Here is a 20,242-nt window from a genome sequence, read left to right as displayed (position 1 = left end):
CTTTACTCCCTTCTAGTTTTGCTGGACCTAGCTGCTGCTTTTCACACGATCGCCCATCCTCTCTTGGTATCCTCTTATCTTTCTAACTAGTGTGCCTCAGGGCTCTGTCCTGGGACCACTCCTTTTCTCTCTTTATACTGTACACTGTCACTTGGTGACCTCATTAGCTCCTTTTGGCTTCAAATATTAAATTTTTGCATATGACACAAAACTATATACTGTATTGCAACCCTTAAACTTACAGCTAACATCCATTTCCAAGTCACTCTCTGCTATTTCCTTCTGGATGGCCTTTCGTCATCTGATATGTAACATGTCTAAAATGGCGCTCCTCATAATCCCACCTAAACCAGGCCCACAGTATATACCATTCATCCAGTCTCAGAAGCACGGTGGATACGTATAATACATTTCTTCTCTTCTCCCATTCATGTTGTTGCCAAATCTTGACGATTTTTCATCTACAACATTGCTACAAATACACCCCATTCTCTGTTTACTACTAAAACTCTCATGCAAGTCCTCATTATCTCTTAACTTTACTATTGCAACCGTTTCCTCGATGGCCTTCCTGCTTCCCAACTCCAATCTACTGTATACTATAATTCAGAAAATTTGTTTGTTTGTCCGGCTATACAAATCCACACTCTTTATCCTAGTGGCGCCAAACTTGGCATGCTATATACTAGAATCAAAAGGAAGAGCGTAGGTGGGGTTTTGGTAGTTTGGCCAATAGTGGCGGGTAGCTCCCGAACAAATGTTTGGGAAAACTTAGTTTTTTTCACTCTAGCTCCTCAGGTAAATGTTCGATTAACTTCAAATTTGGAATGTAGGTACATATTTGAAGGAAACATAATCGGTTCACAAAGTACGTGTTCAATAAGTCCGATTCTAACCCATTTCTTTTTATTTTAGCTAAATGCCTCATGCTTTGTACTTACGTTCCACTGCGAACATTGTGAACAAAACAAAAGCTTGTGAAAAAGGACCTTTTATTTTGACATTTTAGCTTTAGTGTAGTCTTTCTGTGGTTTTCTTGCCATTCTCAATTATATTCTTGACTTTACAGGATGCAATTGGTTGGGATACAGTTAAGGCTAGTTTGTTTTTATTTTAATAGTATAGTTGTTAGATTGGCAATGCTTAGCATGTTTTAGCTAAACTATTGTTAGAAATTTACCTTCTTCTACCCTCTCTTACATCTTAGCTCTAATCGCCCGCTATACCCCTTCTTGTCCTTTATGCTCTGCTAAAGGCCATCTTAACTGCTTCATTTGTCTCTACTGCACACTCATATCTAAAACCTCTCACTATTGGCTTCCTACCTGTGGAAATCCCTTCTACCAGCCCTTTGCCAATCCATAGTCCTTCCCATCTTCAAGGCACGCCTGAAATCTCACCTCTTCAGCAAAGCATTTGGTTAGCTTAAGCCATTTGCTACTCCCTACACTCCTAATGCCCTTACTTCTCTGCACAAACAAGTTCATACTGCCCTTGATCCAATTGTATTCTGTATTATTTAGATTGTAAATTCTGTACAGCAGGCTCTCCCTAATTCTCATTCTTAACTTCCTGTTCAACACAGTTCTGAAACATTTTATATTATTTCTATGTACTGTTTTGCTAATCCTGTAAAGTGCTGTATACAGTACATTGGTGGCACTATATAAATAAAAATATACAAAACGTTTATTTTAAAATCGTAATTTTAAAACTTTGGACATAAATCTGCACAAATGTGTATGTTTGATTATTATGCATAATATGCGAGCACTAATTAGCATCATCACTTCCTTCTGAACAAGCAAATTATGTGGTGTGATCTATCTTCACAAAATCAACATCAAACTGGAATGAATAAATATGGTCACCAGTAGTATATGCCACTTTGCATGAATCATGATACTCTGTACTGCAATTGATGTAGGAATGAGAAGATGAAAATGATCCACTATGACCATCATTATCACTATGACATTAAAGACTTGTCCTTCCTATCAAAACTTGCGTTTATGCATACTTTTCACAGTAATCGTTTCCATTAATTAGGATGTAGCACTCCAGAGATACAAGCTATTTTCATAGACATAATGTGTGACCAAACACTTATTTCTTTACTGTAGGTTATTTGGAAAAACACAGGAACTGAAATTATTTTGCTTTGATTATATATATATATATATATATTTATTTTTAAGTTATGGTGGGTGAACGTAAAACGTGATGGTAATACTTTTAGCATTTTCTGTTTTTAAAAAAACAACTTTGAAAGACCAATTTTCTTGTATTCTATTTTAACAAGCATTTACTAAGGCACTGCCCCTTCATGTCCTGTCACAAACCCTGGCACACCCCTTTGTCAGCCCTGCCCTCCCTCTAGCACATGTCAGTGCAGGAGTGCTCATGAATATTCATGAGCTTCCACTGAGAGACAGAAGCAGAAGAAAAACAGATCCCTTCACTAATTATGTCACCAAATTTCGCCTATCAATACATGGAGAACGAATTGACCTGCAGCTATACAGTTCTTTATGTAATTAGAGATTGCACACATGAAACTATTGAAGTAAAAAAATAAATAAAATAAAAAAAAGACTGAACTGCAGCTTTAAGGTTTAAACATGTCTGTGAATGGTTTCTCTGGCTTTGCATCTGATTCCAATGCTGTGCTTTTAAGCTGTGTTAACAGCAAGCATTAGCTTATATGGGCTTCATGTAACAATGGTTTCTCAGACAAAAGGTGACACATTGTGTGCTCATTTGCATGTCATTACCCAGAATCCCTTGCTGCAGTGGAAGCACTGTATGCTGGGGATAATGGTGAAAGGCAGGGTTGCAGACCTGCCTAAGACATGTGAATGTGCTCACAAGTGATCTTTTTATTATATATATATATTTAAAAAATATATATATATATATATTGTGACAGAAACCAGGGGATGGTAATAAATTCCGTATATAGGGCTCCCAGGATACTAGACAGTTTCTATCCTGTTTGGCCTGGGAGTGCAGCCTTATAATACATACACTCCATCCCACAGTTTGGCAAGCGCTGGAACTGAGGGATGAGAGATCCAGACCAGAGTTTGTCTGCTGCCTGATTTCTGTCTCCTGTCATGCTAATTAGGAATCAGGTATGAAAGACTGATTTCCTGTTTGCTCTGGTCCCCACAAGAGCCAGGAGGCTGGAAGGCTGCTGAACTACAGAGGGGAGAAGCCTCTTCCCCAAACAGGTTCAATCTTTCTGTTCATTTGTGTAAGACTGCAAAAGTACCATGTTTTGATGTTGGAAGTGGAAAAGCCACTTCCAACCCTGAGTCAGGTATATCTAAGTTAAGTTATCGCTCAGGTGAGCAGCTTTTGTTTTGATCTGTTTTCTGTTGTATGCACTGTGGCAGTCTCAGTGCCTGGGACTGAATAAACCAGGCATAGCCTGTTTAAAGGAACAGTACGTGACGCCTCATCATTTAACCTACCCTAAAAGACCGTGTTCTAAACAGTCCCGGACAAACGACGGAGCCCCGGAGTAAGCCGTTTGTCACATATGGTGGAGAATGCGGGCAGAGCACTAGGGGGTCTGCGGGTTGAAGAACTTTGAAAAAAAAAAAAAAAGTTTTTTTCATCCTCTGCAAACAAGATGGAAGACGTGGTGGGTGCGCTGGTACGCAATGTCGCTGCCCAGAAAGACGCGAATGAAACCCAGCAACAGCTGTTAATAGCCCAGCAAGAAACTAATGCAAACCAGCAGCAGACGAATGCAGCCCATCAACAGCTGCTAATAGCCCAGCAAGAGATTAATGCCAACCAGCAACAGGCGAATGCCAACCAGCAACAGGCGAATGCAAACCAGCAACAGACGAATGAAGCCCTGCAAAACGCGAATGCAAACCAGCAAGAGACAAACCGCTTGCTGAGAGAGGAGCAACAGCGGTTCGCTCAGGGCTTACAGCAGGAACTCGAGATCCTGAGGGGGACTATCAGTAACCTTCCACTGGCAGCGGCAGCCCCAGTTCCGAAAATGACCAGGGCAAGCCACTACCTTCAGAAGATGGGACCCTCGGATGATGTGGAAGCCTATCTTCTCACGTTTGAACGCACGGCACAGAGAGAGGGATGGCCAGAAGCTGAGTGGGCTGGTCTAATCGCACCCTTCCTAAGCGGCGAACCCCAGAAGGCTTACTTTGATCTAGAGCCAGCCGAAGCTAACGTCTATGCAAAATTGAAGTTCGAGATCCTCGCCCGCCTCGGCGTCACCACGGCTGTTCGCGCCCAAAGGTTTCACGCATGGTCCTTCACGATGGATAAAGCCACCCGAAGCCAGATGTATGACCTCATCCACCTCGCCCGGAAGTGGCTACAACCCGAGATCAACTCAGCCAGCCACATCGTGGAACGGTTGGTCATGGACCAGTTCTTGAGGAAACTTCCCTCTGCCTTACGCCGTTGGGTCAGTCGGAGTGACCCCCACAATGCGGATGAGCTTGTGGCCCTCGTAGAAAGGTACAATGCAGCAGAAGAGCACCCGCAACCCACAGTCGTGGAGCAACCCCACTACCCGAGGTTCCAGGACTCTTCCAGAGACGGTAAAAGGGTACCGGGGTTAAGGGGCGCTGAAGAGCGGCGACCACCTTCACGCAGCACCAGCAACAGTGGTTCGCACACTAAGGGCAATAGCCAACATGGGGAGCCGGGAAAAGGCTCTAAGTGGGACACAGACTATGTACCTAAATGTGTAAATTGTCATGAGAGGGGCCACACAGCAAAAATCTGCCCACTTAATTATGAGCCCATGCAATGCAACAGCGTGGAACCTTATTCGCTGTTGTCCCAATGTATGGGCCCTAGCCCAGAGGACCCCTTGAATAACCATCTGTGGGCATTTGTAAAGGTTAATGGTAAGAGGGTTCGGGCACTTCTTGACTCTGGGAGCATGGTCACACTAGTGTCCGAATACCTCTTGCCCATTAAGAAGAAACAGGGAAACAGTTCACAAAGAGTGGCAATTTGTTGTATACATGGGGATAATCATGAATATTCCACTGTTGATGTTTTTTTTGAAACAGAGTTTGGTTCTTTAGATTTCAAGGTGGGTATTGTACCCAAACTGGCACATGATGTGTTAATAGGGACCGACTTTCCCCATTTTCTAAAAATGTGGTCCCCCGCTCAGAATAGCGCCCAGAGTTCAATAGCGGACCATAACGAAGTATTAGAAGAAACAAATCCTTTCCCTTTTTCAGAAATGGAGGTTGACGAGGGCCCAAATAAGAAGGGGGAAAAGGAGGAGTGCTGTAAAATTCCCTTCCCCATCACTACTTTGGTAGGGAATACCCCAAATCAAGATGTTGAGCAGACACTTACCACCCCAGAACCGGATAAGACCCTCGCTGACCTAGAGGTCAGTCCTGGGAGTTTTAAGAAGGCCCAGTGGGAGGACCCCACATTAGCGGTAGCAAGGGGAAATATACGGGACCAGAATAGTACTCCTGGCCAACCAGATAGGTCACTTGCTTACCCCTACTTCGAGGTAGAGAACGACCTAGTATATCGGGTTGATAAAAGGAAATCAGTTACAACTAAACAATTGTTGGTACCACGGACATTCCGTAACGTAGTATTACACCTCGCACATAGTCATCCATTGGGGGGACACCTAGGGGTGGAAAAGACAAAAGAAAAGGTTCTCCGAAGCTTCTATTGGCCTGGGGTTCTGGCAGAAATTACGAATTATTGTTCCTCATGCCCAGAATGTCAGATCACCGCCCCGTTCAAGGCGTACCGCAGCCCATTGGTACCCCTTCCCATAATAGAGGTACCATTTGACCGGATTGCTATGGATCTAGTAGGACCCCTAATAAAGTCTGCTAGGGGACATCAGCATATATTGGTAATATTAGATTATGCCACCCGATATCCGGAGGCAGTTCCCCTACGTAGCACCTCAGCTAAAAACATAGCAAAAGAGTTAGTAGTTCTGTTTTCCCGGGTCGGGATTCCTAAAGAGATTCTATCTGACCAGGGAACACCATTTATGTCCCAAGTAACGAAAGAGCTATGTAAACTCCTAAAAATCAAGCATCTCAGAACCTCAGTCTATCATCCACAAACAGATGGTTTAGTGGAAAGGTTCAATAAAACCTTAAAGAGCATGTTACGGCGGGCGGTTGATAAAGATGGGAAAAACTGGGATTGTTTGTTACCGTACCTGTTATTTGCCATTAGGGAAGTTCCCCAATCATCCACAGGCTTCTCCCCGTTTGAACTATTGTATGGCCGACACCCAAGGGGCTTACTGGATATAGCCAAAGAGACTTGGGAACACGAGGTTACCCCTTACAGAAGTGTAATAGAGCATGTTGCCCAGATGCAGGACCGCATTGCTGCAGTCCTACCCATAGTGAGGGAACACATGGAGAAAGCTCAAGAAGCACAGAGGAATACATATAATAAGGGTGCTAGGGTCAGAATTTTTTCTCCAGGTGATAGGGTACTAGTTCTGGTTCCCACCGTGGAGAGTAAATTCCTTGCTAAATGGCATGGGCCATATGAGGTCTTGGAAAGAGTGGGAGAAGTAAATTATAAGGTAAGACAGCCAGGTAGGAGGAAACCTGAGCAAATTTACCATATAAACCTACTCAAGCCCTGGAAAGATAGAGAAGTCTTGTTAACCCTAGTACCCCCAGGTCCGTCAGAGAATCAAGAAACTGACCCAGAGGTTAGCATAGCTGAAACACTGTCTGTTCATCAGAAACGAGAGGTTCAGAATTTAGTGAAAAGAAACAAAGAAATCTTCTCTATACGGCCAGGTAGAACTAGCGTAATTGAACATGACCTAGTCTCTGAACCGGGGGTCCGAGTTAACCTTAAACCGTACCGAATCCCAGAGGCCAAAAGAAAGGCTATAAGTTTAGAGGTTAAAAAAATGCTAAAACTAGGTGTAATTGAGGAATCCCAAAGTGGGTGGAACAGCCCTATAGTCTTAGTCCCAAAGCCAGATGGTACAACATGGTTTTGTAATGACTACCGGAAACTAAACGCGGTGTCAAAATTTGATACTTATCCTATGCCCAGGGTAGATGAACTTGTAGAGAGACTGGGCAAAGCCCGATATCTCACAACCCTAGACCTAACAAAAGGGTACTGGCAGGTTCCCCTCACAGAAAGGGCAAAAGAAAAGACAGCCTTCTCAACCCCAGACGGCCTCTTTCAGTATAAGGTGTTGCCTTTTGGCTTACATGGAGCTCCCGCCACATTCCAAAGAATGATGGATAAAATTTTAAAACCACATGCTCGGTATGCTGCCGCCTACCTGGATGATGTGGTAATCCATAGTGAAGATTGGCAATCCCACCTTCCAAAGGTCCAAGCTGTGCTTGACGCAGTCCGGTCTGCTGGACTAACTGCTAACCCCGCTAAATGCACTATTGGTCTGGAGGAGGCCAAGTATCTGGGATATTCTATTGGCAGAGGTTTACTCAAACCCCAAACACTCAAAGTGGAGGCGATACAAAATTGGCCAAGGCCAGTTACAAAAAAACAAGTAAGGACCTTTTTGGGCTTAATTGGGTACTATAGAAGGTTTATTCCCAATTTTGCAACTAAGGCAACCCCACTAACTGACCTCACAAAAGCAAGAGGACCGCTAATGGTAAAGTGGTCCCCCGAAACCGAACAGGCCTTTAGAAGCCTGAAAGAAGCTCTCTGTGCCCAACCAGTGTTGGTCACACCTGACTTCTCCAAAGAGTTCGTAGTCCAAACCGACGCATCTGAGGTAGGGCTGGGGGCGGTACTCTCCCAGGAGTCTCAAGGTGAGGAGCACCCCATCCTTTATTTAAGTAGGAAACTAAATCCCCAGGAGAAAAATTACTCCATAGTAGAGAAAGAGTGTCTCGCAATAAAGTGGGCTGTAGAGACGCTCAAATACTACCTGTTGGGGAGAAAATTCCGGTTGGTCACAGATCATGCACCCCTTACCTGGATGTGTCAAAACAGGGAAAAGAATGCTAGAGTGACCAGGTGGTTCCTAAGCCTACAACCCTTTAAATTTTCTGTGGAACACAGGTCAGGGCACAAACATGGCAATGCTGACGGGTTGTCAAGGATGCACTCCCTAATATCCATGGTCGCTCATCCCTCGAGGTCTGAGCTGGGGGGGAGGATATGTGACAGAAACCAGGGGATGGTAATAAATTCCGTATATAGGGCTCCCAGGATACTAGACAGTTTCTATCCTGTTTGGCCTGGGAGTGCAGCCTTATAATACATACACTCCATCCCACAGTTTGGCAAGCGCTGGAACTGAGGGATGAGAGATCCAGACCAGAGTTTGTCTGCTGCCTGATTTCTGTCTCCTGTCATGCTAATTAGGAATCAGGTATGAAAGACTGATTTCCTGTTTGCTCTGGTCCCCACAAGAGCCAGGAGGCTGGAAGGCTGCTGAACTACAGAGGGGAGAAGCCTCTTCCCCAAACAGGTTCAATCTTTCTGTTCATTTGTGTAAGACTGCAAAAGTACCATGTTTTGATGTTGGAAGTGGAAAAGCCACTTCCAACCCTGAGTCAGGTATATCTAAGTTAAGTTATCGCTCAGGTGAGCAGCTTTTGTTTTGATCTGTTTTCTGTTGTATGCACTGTGGCAGTCTCAGTGCCTGGGACTGAATAAACCAGGCATAGCCTGTTTAAAGGAACAGTACGTGACGCCTCATCATTTAACCTACCCTAAAAGACCGTGTTCTAAACAGTCCCGGACAAACGACGGAGCCCCGGAGTAAGCCGTTTGTCACAATATATATATATATATATATATATACAGTGCTTGACAAATCACCAAAAAATCTACTCGCCACACAAAAAAATCTACTCGCCACCTAGTACCAAAGGTGTGCTGCTTGGGCCAATATTTACTCGTCCGGGGGTTAAATCCACTCGCCCGGGGCGAGCAAATGTATAGGTTTGTCGAACACTGTATATATATATATAAAATCAAAGCAAAATATTTCAGTTCCTGTGTTTTTCCAAATACCCTGCAGTAAAGAAATAAGTAAGTATTATATATTAAAGTAAATATATATATATATATATATATATATATATATATATATATATATAGATATAGAGGTATCTGTACCGTGTTAGCCGAGCTTAATAATCAAACATGAATAGACAATACCGTTCTGTGGCTAACGAAATGTTTTTATTTGTGCAAGCTTTCGAGATACACTGATTTCTTCTTCCGGCGGTGTTACAATGAGTAAAGCGAACAAGGGTTTTACTTAAAACAGTGCATCTTGAATCTTATCTGTGACTGAAACCTATCCCTATCCCTCCCCCCTGTGCAGTATGTATGTACTGTATGTATGTGTGTATATATATATATATATATATATATATATATATAAGCGCTATGTACATTAATGGCGCTATATAAATAAAGAAATAGAATACAATACAATATACCATACACATTTTAAGTGTATGCAGAGCATTTGCTTATATGGGTTCCATGTAAAATGGATTTCAGGCCAAAGGTGACACATTGTGTGCTCATTTGCATGTCATTTCCCAGAATCCCTTGCTGCAGTGGAAGCACTGTATGCTAGGTGATAATGGTTGAAAGGCAGGGTTGCAGACCTGTCTAAGACATGTGAATGTGCTCACAAGTGATATTCTTTATTGGATATATATATATATATATATATATATATATATATATATATATATATATATATATATATATTATATATATATATATTATATAACCTATATATATATTATATATACAGTAGGTTATGGGGAGAATTAACTGCCTCTCTTTATTTGTTATCTATCTCATATCCTGTCCTTGCGGCCCACAATATGTGGGCAGAACAATTCGTGCAATGAGTACAAGATTCCTGGAGCATAGCAGGAATTGTATCAATGGGAATCAGGCTCACAGCCTGTCTAAACATTTCTCATTGAGACATAATAAAGATCCATCTTCTATGAGGATTATGGGATTGGAACATATCCCCCTGTCACATTTGGGTGGTGATAGATTCAGGAGGCTCTGTCTCAGAGAGACCTTCTGGGTCTACACACTTGATACACTGTCTCCGAAAGGTTTCAATGAACACATTGATACAAGTACTGCACCGACACACTTTATTCGAGCAAATACCCGGTATGTACCTGGCAGATACCTGGAATGCGCCGCCCCTCACCTCTGACAAGCCCCGTTGCATTTGCCTTCCCAGCCTGGGTTCATGCCTGGCTGATGGGCGGCTGATCTGTTAAATGATAATGATTAGGATTTAATAGGCTGCAATGCTTCGCGTGTCTACCAGATGGCATAAATTCATGAATTGTAATGCAGTATATATATATATACTGTGCAGTATTGCAGCCAGCGGGAATAAAATGCTTCAATCCCTGCTTGGAAAATACCTCAATGCACTCGGGCAGAAAACAGTCACAAACCTCAATACACCCGGGTATACCCGAATTCGTGGGACTAGCCGAGCTCGAATAAAGTGTGTCGCCAGTGTACATGAATTTAATCTTGCACCCCTTTGTTCTTATCCTCCGTCCTTGTTGTCCACATCATCCAATCTTTTTAAACAATTTTACATTTCATAAGACATTCAGAATTTTATTTATTTTAATATTTCTGCATATTTTATTATGTGTATACTATCTAATTATGGCAAATTTTGCACAGTTGATAGGTTTCTAGGTTTATGTATCAACACTGTGTGTTTACTGTTGCAATGTTTGTAATATTGTTGTTCTATTGCAACATTGCAGTAGCATTATTTGTTATACATATATGTAGCAAAGCATTTTGTGTTATTGGATGTCAAGTGCAATGTTGCAGTAGTTCCATTTTATTTTATTTTATTTCCTTTTAGTTTATTATGTTTTATAAATATATATTTTGTTCTTTGGTTATATAAATATTTTCATTTTCATTAATAATTTGATTTTATGCCATATTTATAGTACGCAAATTTTATTCCATTTTTATTTCTGTTTTTGTCTCATTTATTAGTTTTGTTCATCATGTTCTCTCAGCATTATATTGATTATTGCATTGTATCACATGTGTTGTTGTATGTTTGTCATCCCTGTTTGTGTTTCTCCAATAGCAGACATTCATTCACACCTTTTTTAATCAAGTACGGGGGTTGAAAGCTTGTGGTTCAATTAACTGCAGTAGCAGTACTAATGAGATTATTTTCATATTTTTAATATACATTACAGTAGGTTTACTAGAGCAACACTGGCTATTTTGTTTATTGTACCCCTAATGTCAGAAGAGCGTCACAGTCCAGCGTGCACTGCCTCTAAACAAAAATATGACACAAAATTAAAAGACAGGCACCAGTGTAGCTGGTAATAAATGTGGAAAAGTCAACAGAATATTTCACATTCATCAGAAATTAATAGATGATGAGTGTAAATTAAAATATAATCCCTCCAAACCTGGATTAAAATTAAAACTTGGTTGGAAACACATGGGGGTGGGGGGGGTGGGGGGGGGGTGGGGTGGGCGGGGAGGAATTTGCTTTTGGCTCAAATCCAATGGAGTTTCAAAAAGTTATTCGGGCTACATCTCTACATCAGCTTGACATGTCACTAGGCGTTATGGAGCAAATACTGTATTATATCGGGATGTATCCCATTTTACATATTAGGAGACTTGATTAACAAGCTTCCTAGTGAACACTTGATGCAAGCACAAGACGTCCAGTGCATTAAAACTAAATTTTTCTTTGTGCTAATACATCTGACCCACTGTGAATAAAGAACATTGTGAATGCAACACAAGGTCTAATTTTCTGAAATTCGGATGTAGCATCTGTTCTTCCACATGTCTTTTGGCTGCAGTCAATGGGAAAAGAGCTAAGGAATTTTGTACAACATTAGGGAATCTGACACAAACCAAACCTTGGCTTTGTAAAAGTGCAGTTTCTGTCAATGAAACTTGCCCAATAAATGCTTCTAATCACAGCCGAAAACTATGCAAGGAAAACAAGCTACTAAACCAATAAAACAAAATCATATCTTGACGCTACTTCAACAGATCCCGACCAATCAGTGCACGCTTCCTATTATTTTTGAACTAATCAACAATATCATTTAGACATGAGTACGGTAATGGGAAAAAGCGGGGGCTGAAAAAAAGCACTGCAATCAAAATAAATACAACCCAACCTTAAATAGTATACTCCCTGGAATAATTCACCATGAACAACACAAGAAAAAGCAAGTCCTCAAAGACAGAACATGCAGAATTCCATAACGGGGCACTCAGGGTTAGTGAATTTTTTTACAAAATGTATTAAATATACAGCAATGGTCAGACAGACAAGATAATAATAAAATAACTTAAAAAACATCAATCTAAACCGTCTCATAATCAATTAAAATAAAGTCAGTAGTGAAGGCAACAAGCTGAAAACTGTAAGTTATCAAAGGAAATATGATAATACTCAGACACCATGTAATATAGAAAAACACATAATGTAATTCTAAAGATGTTCTAGCGTCACAGTAATCCCTTTAAATCTAGGAGGGTTAATGAATGACCTCTCGTAAACAATTGGATATCTGCCCAGCCGGCAAAAAATGGAGGAATAAATAAACTTTAGTAACAATATGTACAAACCTACATGAAGAGATGTATAAGGGTCTGTACATATTACATATTACATATTACTGATTACCACTTGTATTACTACTATACTACTATACTTACTATATTTCCAATATTTGGGATGGCTAATATATATATTAGCCATCCCAAACATTGGAAATATAGTAACTTGTAGAATATCTAGGAAATGCCCAAATGGGCTACGACAGGCAATAATAGTCCACGTAATATTTGTATAATGATTCATATGAGCCAACTCTAAAACTATAGAGTCCCATATTCATACAGACCAGTCACGCAGCTTTGTCTGAGTATCGTTGTGTATTGTATTGTATGTCTAGCGCCATTAATGTACATAGCGCCATTAATGTACATAGCGCTTCACAGTAGTAATACAAGTGGTACTCATATAAATAACAAATAATAAATAAATATTAATAACAGATCATGGGATTAAGGGCTTCAGACAAACGTAACATTTAGGAAGAGGAGTCCCTGCTCAGAGGAGCTTACAATCTAATTGGTTGCGTACCACTCAATATGAGCCTGCTAACCATTTGTTGGTAAAAGGCTCAGTAAAATGCTGCCATAGAATATTATTGCCTGTCGTAGCCCATTTGGGCATTTCCTAGATATTCTACAAGTTATTACATTTCCAATGCTTGGGATGGCTAATATAACTACAGTATCAATAATAGACAGCATTGTTTTTTTTTATTCCACCAGTTTTTACTATATACAGACCCTTAAACATCTCTTCATGTAGGTTTGTACATATTGTTACTAGAGGTTATTTATTCCTCCATTTTTTGCCGGCTGGGCAGATATACAATTGTTGAGGAGATGTTTTTCATTAACCCTCCTAGATTTAAAGGGATTACTGTGACGCTAGAACATCTTTAGAATTACATTATGTGTTTTTCTATATTACATGGTGTCTGAGTATTATCATATTTCCTTTGATAACTTACAGTTTTCAGCTTGTTGCCTTCACTACTGACTTTACTTTAATTGATTAGGAGATGGTTTAGATTGATGTTTTTTAAGTTATTTTATTATTGTCTCGTCTGTCTGACCATTGCTGTATATTTAATACATTTTGTAACATTTTTCACTAACCCTGAGTGCCCCGTTACGGAATTTCTGCGAGTTCTGTCTTTGAGGACTTGCTTTTTCTTGCGCTGTTCATGAGTAAGGTAATGACAGCCATCCACTGAGCATTCAATTTCGAGACACCATATTCAGAAACTGCATGGCATTAAAAATGTAATTCTATGGCAGTTCATTCCTGGTTTCCTTTCAGGTATATTTCTGGGGTAAAGCTACAGCCATGCAGCCATCAATTTACCTTTTCTCGTTCCATAATACATATGCTTTTATTAGCTTAAGTAGTATAACTGTATTGATCCTGGAAAAAGGTAGATTGGTTGTAGGTTGTGATACCTTTTAAGTGACAAATATTAGAATTCTGCATACATGAAATGACAGTTAACAGAGCTTCCGCAACCTCACAGGTGTTTATACTTGAAGAAAACATCTATGAGGTTTACAAAGATCTGTACGCTATAATTCCATCTATCACATCAAACAACAAATGTACATTGCCCGCAGTAAAATTCACTTATCAGAAAAAAAGTCCATGCCAATTGCTACCTCTTCACTCTATCACTCCTTTTCAATATGCTATAAAGTCTAGAGAAGAGTTTAGATTAATTCATTTGAATTACCTCTTCTCTAGTGCAGGGAAGACAGCACCAAAGTATATTGAATAGCATCCTATGCTTGAATCTAAGCATCAGAATATCAAAGCACGATGGTCCATTCACATGTAAGTGAATGGGCTGTATGGTGTCTACTGGTGCAGAAACATGCCTTGTGAAGTAGCATTGCTTAGTAATTATGGTCCTCTATGGCTAACATACACTACAAAAAAACATTCAGCTGTGACTCGCAATATTGACACCTGGAACACCTTTACTCTAGTGTCACAGGTTCAACTCCTTATAAAATCTACTTTGCCTTCCGCCATCGAACCCCAAAAAACAGTTTGTGTAAAAGCTGGAAACATTGTTGTGAAGCCTTTCAAAGATGGAGGACACTTTTATTTAGGCTTATGTAATATATGAAGTGTGTTACATTCTCCACTTATCTAGGAATAGCAATTGAGGCAGTGGCATGACTGGCCACTTTTTACACCTCATCCTAAACATTACCTTATGTTTTCTTGTGTAGAGAGGATTTGTACTAACAAACTTCAAATACATCCTGAACATTATAATCAGGACATGACCTCACATAAGGCCACATTTACTAAGCAGTGATACTCCATAAGACAACTTCTGGTGCCAAAAGGCACTTTATGTATCATTTAGTTGAATAGGAAGGAGCCTCATGGATTAGCACCACGTAGTACATAACACACATGCCTCACTGTTAGTATTCTCTCTGCTTGTAGCAGGTAGGCACATATCTATAAAGACCCTGATACATTTTCACTGAGTCACTCTACTGAAACAAACACATTTTTGCTTTGAATAATAAAACTATGGAAATGTGTCAAACTGTGCCGCAGAACAAAAAGATAAAACAAGGCAGGAATGATTAGATAGGCAAAGTGTACCAAATACTTCCTCTCAGCTTGCTAGACATGTAAATTAATATCTGAGCAAATTGAATTAATGTATCCAATAAGTACGGAGTAATTTTGTGTCATCCCCTCCCACCAAAACAGTGTAGATTATGTGCTCAGTTCTATTACACATGGCTCTTAATTTTTTTTATATATGCGTTATGAAATCCGGATTTCGTTGTAGGTTTTTGCACATGTATCAGCTTGCAAATGTATTTGGCAACATCACATACCCTAGGGCTCTACGCATTCAACTCAGACGCATAACTATGATGCAAACATTATTCTAGTGGCCTTTGCAAACAGTTTTTTGGGGTTGGGGAAAAAACATTAGCAACGCTGGTGAATAAGATGTCACAGTGTCTAGCATGTTGAACCTCACAAAGTACGGTGAGACAATAACAGGAACAACAATATAGGCTAATAAATAAATTCCAGTGTGACTGCTAAATGTATCAGAATGTTTGCAATTATCTATCATTGTCATTTTATGCTTTCCTAATTTTAATTCTTTATACAGCTGTTCATTAAAAATCTTGAGACGTTTTGAATTCTAAGAGAAACTAAAATTGGAGAGTAATAGCGGTTTGGATTTTAACGCAAGTGATAATGCGATGCACCAATATATAAGTAATATTGCTTGTTAAAACAGATGGTAACTGAAATATTTTAACATTTCCCAGACTTGGCATGACATACTGTACACGTTTGAACTGAGCCAGATGACATGCAAGACCTTCACACACATCTCATCTAATTGAGATTTAAGCTATGAATTTGCTATTTAAAATAATAAACAAGCATTTCAAATTCAACCAGTTACACTGACTAGTATGTGACAAATCAAAATACACAAATTGTACTGATCCAAACACTTGTTCCATATGGTAAGAAACGGAGAAATGTACTTTTGTTGTACAGGTTGTGATACTTTTCCCAGGTAATTTGGTGAGGACAAAGAGTTCATATTTTAGTAAAATCAGCTGAATAGGGATTTGTTGTAAGTTGTGATACCTTTCAGGGGATCAACATTAGGATTCTTCAAAGAGTACACAGCTTTTGAAACTTTCTAGGCTTTTTCTTCCCTGTATACTCGAATAAGAAACCTATGAGGTTTTGAAACCTCTATATACAGTACTATAATTTATCTATGAAGAACTCAAATGTTTCTTTTTTTGTGCTGATTCTTCCTAAATACTATTTACACCCCAAAAATTCGCTGGGAGGGTGTTCCGTGAATTAACTATATTTTTGGTGCAGAACTGCATTATTTTCAAAATACATTTTGTATTCTCTGCACTAAAAGATCCACTACAGTATTTGAATGAAAAGAGAGAAAAATTGAATGCAGATCGAGCAGCAATCAATGTTAGGATTAGCCAGATGTTTCATCTTTATCTGCTCATCTCTATAGGGAGGAGCCATACACGGAAAGCACCTGCATAAAATGCACATGTTGATTCATTTCAATCTTGTTAGTTAAGATAAATCAAGGCTTCAGTCGTGTTGACCTCTAAAAAGATGAATCCTGGAAACATACAGGCTCAATCAAGACCCAAAAATGTACTTCAAGTATGCAATGCCACTAGCCAATTCTTGACATTTGTCAAGGTGAACACGGTGATTGATTGACCTCAGGGAGAACATACTTACAGAGCTGAAACCAAGTCAATGCTTTCCATATGAAGCAATAAATCCTGGTGTCCAAATCAGCTAATGTCAATATAAGCACATTGTGTCATAACTGTACATTGTATTGAGTGGTGTAATCTTCTAGTCAAAAGTTGACTTTACCATCAAAAAAGCAACACTTCCTGTTATATTTTGTATATCCATGTACTATACAGTACAAGTAACCAGGCGGTGAGTTTTACCCACAAGAATAAATAACAATACTAAAACTATAAATTGGATTAGATATTCTTTTTTTCTACTGCCTATTAGACTGCAGAAATGCCAACCAAACCGTAGATACGCTGGGATTACTACTCTACTTCTTTATAATAATAATAATAATAATAATAATATAATTATTCTCATAACTGCTCTTAAAGGTCAGTTTATACTGAACAAAATTGAAGAGCCGTCTCCAGCATCGAATGGGATGCAAATTACTAGCAACTGATTTCGCCAGAATTAGGATATGGAATTAAATGAGGGAGACATAAGGGACCTATTTAAGTAGTATCTTCTATTCAACAAAGACAACGACTCTGCTGTGCCAAATATGGAACATAGGGTGGGCTCCCTTTGACTCCTGGTGCACCTGCATTCTCATATAAGAGTTTCATTTTGAGACTGACTATACATCCTTGTATAGACTAAGTGTATCTATTGACGGATGCGGCCTGTGTCTCTGACAGCAATTGTAGCACAATACAATGCAATATATATGATTAAAAGTAAAAGCTTTTGAACAAATGAAACTAAGCTTTCTGATTGGTTGACATTCCAGATGTTAATCACCCAAGAATGCCCGGTTCAATGGTAATATCCCAGTAACAAACTAAAATAAAAACCTTACGGAAGAAAATGCACCTACAGTATAGTAATAATATTCACCACAGCACAAGACAGGTCTGTGCCTTCAGCCCCTCCAGTTAAGACATTAATTGTAAAAGCACTTTTCCTCTAACAAAATGTACTTAAATATTTTACAGAATCTACTTAGGATTCGATGGTCATTCTTGAAGAGTATAACATTATGGCCAATTTAGTGGGTTACATTTGTATACTGTCAAGTATAGCATAATCTGTCAGCACTGCAGACATTTAACTATAATGAGATCCAGGTCTCCATATTCTATAACAAAAACTGCTTTTTGTAAAACTTCCATAACTTTTATAATGTACTAAAATGTTCTAGTACCTGTGCACTGAGGACAGCAGGAGTCCTGAGTCCGAGTGGGGTTCTGGCAGAGGAGTGGTGGGCAGACTTCTGTTTCACACAGCACCCGCCCACTATGGCAAGTACACTGAGTGCAGGAGTCAATGTTCCAGGTCTCTCCCTCAACAAAATATTCCCCTCCTGGAGCATGGCAAATGGATGGGTCAGTGAGCTCTGGCTTCCGTGCACTGGAGTCATCTGTAGAGAGAGAGATTCATACACATTATATAGATTAATATAAAACTAGACTGTAAATATAAACTTAAAAAATAACCCCCTTAAAAAAAAAACAGGGACAAAAGACTGCCTTCGAAACACCATTACACTCACGTCATCCTTGCATATGTGGGTACTGGGACCTTCCCATGCATTACAGAAGCATGATAGGTCCACTGCTGAGTAACCCAACCTAGTTTTTATATAATTATAGAGTCAGATAACTCCTTGCCTTTGCACTATAACATGTCTAGTATGAGACGGTGAATGACCTCTAACAGTAGCTGGACAACTTACTGCCAAATTGGTATTTGAATTTGTTACAATGGAGACCCAATAACTGATGCCCCTTTTTGGAGACTCTGCGATCTTTTCTCACTGGGTATAATGCTGGTTTCTGCATTCTTCAAACCTGGGATGACATTTCAGCTGCATTATTTCCTGTGTTCTAGTTTACTTCACTCATCCCATTCTATGACCCTTCTCTTTTGCACCAGGAGAATCATGCGGAATCATGCAGTAACTGATACAGCATTGGCAGAGCAGTAATACAATGTCATCCCTATGTCCGAAGCAACAAAATACATGTAGGACAGAATTAATAAATAATCACTAAGGAATCTACTATTTGACACCATTCACATTTCCACTGATCCCTTCTCTGCTGGGGTTAAATAAGGTGATATCTGATATACGGCATGCAACTCCTCATTCATGACTGTATAAATCATCTAGATGTAGCCTTGGAATTCAACTCGAATTAGTCCAGTGAAAATACCTTATGAAGATGCACAACAACTCCGAATAGTTATCCTGTGTATTTGTTATATTTGTTATATCAAAATAGAGATAAGGGAGAAAATGGGTGTAGATGACCAAGGCTTTATTGGAAGGATACATTCCTATTATAAGCTTACAAATTATACAAAATATTATGTTGTTGAAAATAAAATGTATATTACAGTGTGCAATCAAAATAGCAAGTTTTTTTGATAGAAGAAGTGGTCTTGTGGTTAAAGTAGTAAGCTTATAAGAAAGAGATACATAAGTCTGACACCCAGCTGAGCTGGACCCTGTGAAATTCAGCCCATCTCCTGGGGCCTATGTCCTAGAATAATAAGGCATTGCACTGAAGTATATTAAAAGTAGTAGTTTATTGCAATTGTATTGTTGTTCTTTGTACAGCTCAATGTAGGCAGATAAACTGGTATAATAATTGCGGGCGTGCAATACAATGTATTCCAATGGTGCCATGTCTCAACTGGCACCAAGCTAAATGTATGCTGGGTCAATGAACAGTGGAAAATATTAGCATTGCAAACAGACCCAGCAGGCTGTTTAAGCTTTCTTCTATATGTTTGTAAAAAACATTGTCACTGAAACCACCTAGGATCCATAATTCTATCATAATATCTGTAGAGGTTTTCTTCCCCTTTCCTGTGTTAGAATAAAAATATAGGAACACCATTTATAATTGTGGCCTTTTTATCAAACATTTATGATGATGTAAGATATTGCTTTCATGCAGACCGATATGATATAGTCTGATGAGATAGGAAGAAATCACTTCGCTCTATTATTATAATGATATCTTTATATTTTCTAGAACTACGCATACTGTACTACAATACAGGCACAATAAACTCTGATCGAGGGAGGACTGTTATGGTACCAAAGGCCCACTGGAATGTTAATGAGACAGGAAGACAAAGGAATTTGAATCCACAGCTGCATTCAATCTGAACCCTTCAGTGTACATCTACGTCACCTCAAAGGCAGACAGCCTTTGGTGCAGCCGAAGGGCAGCTAAAGGGTCTGAGCCTTTTGCTGATGTTTGGTGATGTTAAAGCTTCTCTATTTCAATCTGAAACTCA

The 20,242-nt window shown here is 39.6% G+C and overlaps 1 protein-coding gene across 2 annotated transcripts in view; it reads right to left on the bottom strand.

The window, feature by feature from the left end:
- Nucleotides 1-20,242, bottom strand: part of CRIM1 (cysteine rich transmembrane BMP regulator 1) — a 700,781-nt gene that overhangs the window by 40,686 nt on the left and 639,853 nt on the right. For both annotated transcript variants that reach the window (XM_075596630.1, XM_075596631.1), the window contains one exon: nt 18,135-18,350. In XM_075596630.1, the coding sequence (XP_075452745.1) occupies nt 18,135-18,350 (216 nt within the window). The remainder of the gene's footprint in view (nt 1-18,134; nt 18,351-20,242) is intronic.

This window comes from Ascaphus truei, chromosome 4 (genome assembly GCF_040206685.1).
Source record: "Ascaphus truei isolate aAscTru1 chromosome 4, aAscTru1.hap1, whole genome shotgun sequence".
NCBI classification, from domain to species: domain Eukaryota; kingdom Metazoa; phylum Chordata; class Amphibia; order Anura; family Ascaphidae; genus Ascaphus; species Ascaphus truei.
This window is presented reverse-complemented; position numbering and strand designations above follow the sequence as displayed.